This window comes from Engystomops pustulosus, chromosome 1 (assembly GCF_040894005.1).
Source record: "Engystomops pustulosus chromosome 1, aEngPut4.maternal, whole genome shotgun sequence".
NCBI lineage: Eukaryota > Metazoa > Chordata > Amphibia > Anura > Leptodactylidae > Engystomops > Engystomops pustulosus.
This window is the reverse complement of record NC_092411.1, coordinates 188,005,389-188,012,786: the sequence shown is the minus strand read 5'-3', so window position 1 is coordinate 188,012,786 and position 7,398 is coordinate 188,005,389. Positions and strand designations below refer to the sequence as shown.

Genomic DNA, 7,398 nt, shown 5'->3' with positions numbered 1-7,398 from the left:
GATAAAGATGGAAAGAACGAAATTGAAAAACTCTGCAAGTCTACAGTACCATCCAAGTTCTTCCTTTAGGAAATGTTTTTTTGAAGCCAGACATCTTTGTGTTGAGAAAGTCCTTCACAGTTGCCCAATATCTGAAGAGCATTAAATGGGAAAATAAAATTTTTGGCAGGCAAAGGAATTACATGAAGTTGGGGAAACCTACAATTTCATCTAGCATCGGACAGATGTCAGCAGGGACAGTATAAGGGCCATTACAATTGAAATATTTAAGCATTCACCTTTTCCAAGTCTTTGGAAACTAAAAGAAACCAGACAAGTATTCAGTTGCAAAATGGCCATTTATTGCCTACATAGATGAGGGTAGAAAAGGTACACAAGGATACAAGCAATTATTTAGCCCTATACATTATGTGTAAGCAGTACCCAATCTCCAAATGAACAAAGTAATTTGTCATGAGAAATATCGTGAGGTTCTTCAGCACCTCTCTTCAGCTGCCACAGGTCTAGAAAGCAGGACAAACAGTGCAACTTTTAGGCTGGATTTTGCATTGTTCACATTTGTAATACTATGAAATGCACAGCAGATTTTATACATGAAATATTGCCCAAAATACATCGGCTGTGCAGTCCAGATTGTGGTGTAATGTTGCGGTTACAAAAAGTTAAAAACGGCTGGTGATTTTTTTTTCCCCTCATACATTCCCCATTACACTGCAAAGATCAACTTGTGTAAAATCAATTCAAGAAAATGTTTAAACCAAATTTGCATATTCATACAGTGCAACAAAAACACTGAGCAATATTTCATTTAATCTACGAGTTTAAGACAATGTTTTACTGAATATTGAGTGGTAAGCTCAGGCACCATTTCATACATCCAATTAAGAAAGAATTAAACCTGCCATAGTTCTACAGCAATAAAACAGCATAAAAAAGTGTTGAAGGGGAACCCATTGAATAAAAGGACAAAACGATATTAATGTGTAATATTAATGAATGCACCAGTAAGTTTGTGACAAAGTTTTGCAGACATTAACAAATACATTCACTTTCTTGCCAAAAACCTAGCAAGAAATTCTTTAAAACAAATTATTTTTTCTAAAGAACACAAACCATCTGAAAATTGTGCTAAATTTTGAACTGCTGGAGAAAAAAAAAAAAAAAAAAAAAAAACACACACACACACACACACACACACACACAACATATAACAAAGACACACACACACACACACACACCTCTTAAGTCCATTTACCGGTCCTGAGCTTCGCACACCATTAGACATTATGCAACTACAGAATATATTCACTAGAAAAGCTGGGTGAAGGCGATCACTTCTGCAGATCATTGAGGTAAGTGACAGTTGCATTACAAGTAGTTCCACGACAAAGAAAAAAGTTAGTTCTATTAATTTTACAAGCTGGTCAAAAATTGTATAGACAATGGAAATGAAACCAAGCACAAAAATGAATATGCTTTATAACTTGTGGTTTTTACGTTTTAAAAGACAAACTATTTTACTGAATTGAGATTTACAGTCTTGCTCAAATTAAGTTTACTGCAAACTACAGATCTGTAGGGAAAGAATGCACAGTTCTTTTCTAATCTGAAGTTAACTAGAATATATGGGTCGAAATTCTAGACTCAAAATTATACATGTAGATTTTTGGCAGTTTGTGAGCCCTCTTCGCATTTGAGAAATTCATTTTTTTTTTTTTAAATTATATTGTTTGCATTTGCACAGTACAATTATGATGTTGTCGCTTATTGGCAAATAACATTATGTTTTCCTGTTAAAGGGCTTAACGTCATGATTCTGAAGGGCAAGAATACGGCTCATGCTCTTCCAAAAGCAGGAGTACAAGTTTTGAAAGAAGACTACATAGTACTGTGCTGGTGTGGTTACTACAGATCTTGTAACAGTGCAGACAGAGCAGTGTTTAAGACATACTGCATCAGCCAAATGAGCATCTTCTTCATCAGGATGTCAGTCTGCCTAAACATGCAAACAATCAAAAATCATCTTATTTGTTGGGCAACATGTTATGCAGCAAAAATATTGTGCAAGGAGCAATTGTGCTGCAGACACATTGATAGATTACTACTTTAAGGGGAATCATTTGGACATTAAAGCAAATGAAGCAAAGGAGTGTGCAATGATTGAGAACACTCCACTCCTTGGCATATCCATTGCAGATGAGGGTACTTAATTCACGACCAAAGAATTAATAATTTTACATTTTAATATGAAAGTATTCATTGCTACATTTAAACCAACAGCATTTAAGACTAGTCTCAATTTTAATGCGTCACAAGTGTACCCCACCCCTCATTTTTCAGTGTAAACAGATTTTACTGGAAGCACACAATTTATCCGAGTATCTTGGGCATGATCAGATGAAAAACCCTCTAGAAATGTGACAAACTGAGCATTAAAAACAGCCTTAAAAATTGCTACAGTTTCCATATAATTTCCTTTGTTTTCTGTGACCTCACACATTAAAGGAAACCTACCACTTGAAGTGGCAGGTATAAGAAGGAACTACCGAGCACCAGCTCAGGGTGAGCTGGTGCCGGAGCTTATTTTTGTTAGCGTTTTAAACCGCTGTATCGCGGTTTAAAACACTTTTTAAACTTTATAGCCGAAGCAGCTTCGGCCATAAAGTTTTAAACCGCGATACAGCGGTTTAAAACACAAACAAAAAATACGCTCCGGCACCAGCTCACCCTGAGCTGGTGCTCGGTAGTTCCTTCAAGTGGTAGGTTTCCTTTAAAACTAGACAGCTGCAATACAGTACTTTCTTAGGACTACTAATTCATGGAGCAAAAGGACTAGCGATTTGCTAAAGGAAATGAACATATTCAAAAAGCATATGTGATAAGTTATAGAAAGGGTTGGAGGTGATTTACATGCTGCATAAATTGACCAAGCTTAATCTTTTCTAATGGAAATAAAGCAATGAGACAAAATGCTGAATGTGAGTTTTTGAACGAAGGCTTAATGTAAAGCAAACACCAAAGCAATGTATGTCAATTACAAAAAAACACTGGAAGGTATTTTTTTCACTACTGCAATATGAAAGCAAGAGTTGCTTAGTAAACATATTAATACAATGTCACTTTTACATCTACATAATATACAAGCACAAGTGAAATCTGAGCTGGCTCAATTTAATAGTGTCCCTATATACTTTTTTCCTTTAACAGGGTTTCAGCCTTTATTGAAAAAAAAAAAAATTGAGCCCTGGGTGTAAAAACAAAAATATATATTTATATAGAACTCTTGGAGATGAAAGTATATCAAAAGATGTGACTGTTGTGCCAGTTCTGATGATACTGTATTACAGAATTGACAATCTTTTCACCAATACACAGAAAATAGAAAATAGCTCTCATACATTTTATTACATAAAATCACTTTAAAAATCATTACCCTTAAACAGGCTAAGATTTTATATTGTTTTGTTTTATCTGCTTTCATAGGCAGTGCTGCTGGTTAAATCACGGAAACCAGATAGTGAGACAAACAAGATAAGAACGGAACAAACCCTAATTCCAGTAATCAGACAGGCCCTGAGGGTGCTGCAAGAAACCAAACATCTAACAGCTAGATACATTTACCAACCTTAAGCTTTGGAAAAGACAAGACATCAAAATTTGGAAACCACTTTCAAAATTGATAACCCATATCTCCACAATCAAATGTTAGGCTAAAATAAAAAGTTGGACAGACAAAGGTTAGAAATGGAACTTGTGGGTGCTCATGTAAATTACAGGTCATACTAAAGCATCAGAATCTGAGATTAGGCCATGAGTAATTCCTACAAAGTTAAATTTTAAAATCGCTCATGTCCAAACTATCTTCCTATAAGGATGTTCTACTTCATATTCATTCTGCTAGAACATGGAAAAGGAGAGAAATTACAAGACAGTTGCAGAAAGATGGTTTATATATTTTAGGACAATGACCATTGGTATTTTATGGACCTAATTCTAGACACAAGCAAGCTGATAAAATATGAGTAAGAATGTTACAGAAGTAGCAGAAGAAAAAAAGTATTTAGAATTCTAGTTTGATTTGTGCATTTTAAAGAAACCTTTCAATTTAAAAAAAAATTCCAAGATACCATATATACAGACTTTATAGGCTTCGAATGAAAGTATGAAACTGTAAATAAATCAGTGCTTCCACTTTTTACCAATGCATAATGGGTTTAATGGCATTTATATGCAAGGACAACAAAAAATACCGACAGACAGATTTGAGTGCAAAAACAAACCATGTTTGAAAAACAAATGTATCCCTTTGACCTTAGAGGGGGGTCTCCAATTTGTTCCAACCTCTGGCGGTGAAGGGGTTAAACAAATCTTTTAAAAAACTACATTTTATTTTTTACAATTTTACAGAGTACATTTTTATGAATAAAAACTGGACCTTGCTTCTCAATAAAATATTGTCACATTTTACCTCTGAATTTATAAATGTTAAAACTTTAAAGTCAAAATCACGAGTAGGATATCCTAGGCCATATTTACTGCTAATAAAAGAAAGTGGGAAACTTATTTTTGCATTATGTTACTTTGTCCAGTGTAACCACATGAATGTCATGTTGTAAGGCAACACATGACGACATACAGGGGAAAAGGATCAGCCAGGTTCATTGAAAAGGAGGAGCCACAGGTCGGAGAAAATATAGGTTGTAGCAACCCAAAGTCAATGTACTTAGCTTTGACATGATCCAATGTATTTCATATGAAAATCGCCAACTGCATCAACATCTGAGCATTTAAAGTTGCTAGAAGTGGCTGGTATTTAATAAATGCTTTTGCATTTGCAAAGATTTCCAAAACTTAATCTGTCATGAGCGCTGGCCACAGAAAATAGGAAACCTAAAATGAATGCTCCTATAAACCACTTACTTTCCAACAAGAACCCAATATTTTAAAGTAAGGTCTTAAATTTAAAGTACTTTGTGCTGCTACATACAGGTTACTTCTCCAAAAGGAACAGACTACCAAAAGGCAATCCTTTGTCTGATGCTTTACAGTTTAACAATATATACAGTACCTGAGAAGTTGAAAAATGCAGATTATCTAGCTCAAGCTTTTCTAGGTGACGGTTTCATCAGATTTTAAAGAGTTTGCAATAACCAAATGATTCCCAAGTGGGTCTGCAAAATCATTCCAGTTGCTTTTGGGTCAACTACCAAAGTTAAGTCCATTTCAGACAACTGACATCACATTAAAGCAGAGCACATATTGGACAAGACACATTTTACATAAACTCTAAAGCATCTGTACATGCATTGTTTAAATGAGGAAAATAGGTGCCCAGACATTCAAAGCTAAACATGATGCAAATCCAGACCCATTAAGACCTTGTTCTAATGTGATACGAGCCCAAGACATGGATGGATTCTAAAGGGAAATAATAAAATACACACACATTTTAAGATTTAATTATGGATGAAATAAGTGTGTGAACAAGGCCTTACAGGTGCAAGTCTAAAACATTTAAGTTTCAGGGGTTCAAAAGGCATTTACTTTTTTTCCCTAAATTTCTTAGTCCTATAGAATAGAGTTTTTATTATGAAATATCTATGGAGGCACTTTAGGAATTGAGAAACTGCAAAGGATATGCACCTTATGTAAAAGAATACTCCACAAATTATGTGGCAAAGCCCAAAAGACAGGAATGTAATTATTGAAAAAGGGGATGTTCTGGCTTTCTACCCATCAAAAGGACTATTTAGTAACCAGCAGTGACACTTTCAAAATGGGCCTTATGTTAAAAAAAACATTGATAAGTTGTCGTAGAAGTGACCATATTATGAGACAAAGCAATAAAGTGCATTGAAAATCATTTCATTTAAAAGCAGATTTAAAAACATAGCAGCAAGAGACAATGTTGCAGTTAGAGGCCAACCAGTGCAATACAATTCAATTGTGAAACAAATTCTAGCAAGAATTTAACCCCTTCATAGCCAGGTGTTGGGGGAACAAAAAGTTGACTACCTCGTAGACCAGGTACCTATGGGTACCATGCTACATTACACATGTGAAGCCATCTCAGACAGGGAGAGAAGTCAGTATTTTTGTTTGAGAAATTGGGTCTACAGACTTGGAAAAAAAGGCTGTTAAATAATTGGCAAACAATAGAATGTTGAACACCCACAGAAAAAAAAAATACAACTACTCCTACCAATTGGCTGAATTGATTAAATTATAGAAGGAATGGGGGGGGGGGGAGGTCTAATTTGGCGTGCTCACCACCTAGATTTTGATAACTAAATGGTCAAAAAGAAACTGCATTCAGAACTTCGAACTTTCCAACCAGCTCTGAAGAGAATACTCTAAGAAATTAGGATCAGTTATTTGGGGTATTTAAGGAATATTAAAACTTGGTTAGTAGATATCTTTGGTTATAAGTTTAGACTGGTAAGCTTTCCTTATGTTATCATTGCAGTATTAAATTGAGTAGCTATCCTGTATTAATCTTCTAGATGGCAAAATAGAAGAAAAAGGTGACCCGATTTTCAGGTTCAAGGGTTGAAATCAAATGCATGACAATTTTACAGATCGTACATTAGAACAATTCTCTTCACAGCTAGAGGCATCAGCATAGTATTCCCAAGTCATAAATACTGGAAAATATCAGAACTGGTGAGATGTTAAACCTATTAAAAGCAATTCATGTTCCAGCATGTACAGAGGAAGGTCTGGGAAATGGGAAAGGTGTTAAAGCAAGATTGTGCTTTACATTCAGGACAGCCATGGAAGCCTTTAAACTAAGAGTGGGGTAAAATCATTTGTACTTGACAATTATAAAGCTGGGTGTATTTACTAATTGAAAAGGGAATCAACTCAATAAAAAGGGAAAATAGTCTGGCATCTAGCTGTTGTCAATGGTATTTCACACAAGAAAAAAAAAAAGTGGGGGGGGGGGGTAGAAAATAAAAAGATTAAGCTAGTTTAAAAATAAAAATACAGTTGGGGAGCAGGACAAATTATGTGCCTACCCCAATGCCAAATTTTGCCTCACTGCAATAAACTGCAGAAACACTGCTTTGACAGAAGGGAAGGAGCCGTGAAAAAGCAGCTTTAGGTTGGCCGTACTTCACTCCTACAGACTCGTTTACAGCTGTACATGTCCATGAGAACAATTGCCAAGCCTCAGTCAGCACTACCTCCTGCTTGGCAAGTGTACCCCATTGATGAGAGGCAGAAGTGGAGGGTGGAGTTCCAGCTGCGTTAACAGTGAGAAGTGGTCAGAAGGTATGTGAGGGTGAGGGCAGCCAGTAATGTTGTTCTCCATCATCCACTGTGGATCTAAAGGCCCCAAGACGCCAAGAACATCCATGTGAGTCTTGGAGTAAAAGATGTAGTCAATGACACCCT

The 7,398-nt window shown here is 35.8% G+C and overlaps 1 protein-coding gene across 2 annotated transcripts in view; it reads right to left on the bottom strand.

Moving 5' to 3' along the window:
• Positions 1 to 4,192: 4,192 nt before the first annotated feature.
• The window catches only part of CNOT6L (CCR4-NOT transcription complex subunit 6 like), a 39,537-nt gene continuing 36,331 nt past the window's right edge, over positions 4,193 to 7,398 (bottom strand). For both annotated transcript variants that reach the window (XM_072115592.1, XM_072115601.1), the window contains one exon: positions 4,193 to 7,396. In XM_072115592.1, the coding sequence (XP_071971693.1) occupies positions 7,184 to 7,396 (213 nt within the window). In that variant the 3' untranslated portion in view covers positions 4,193 to 7,183. The remainder of the gene's footprint in view (positions 7,397 to 7,398) is intronic.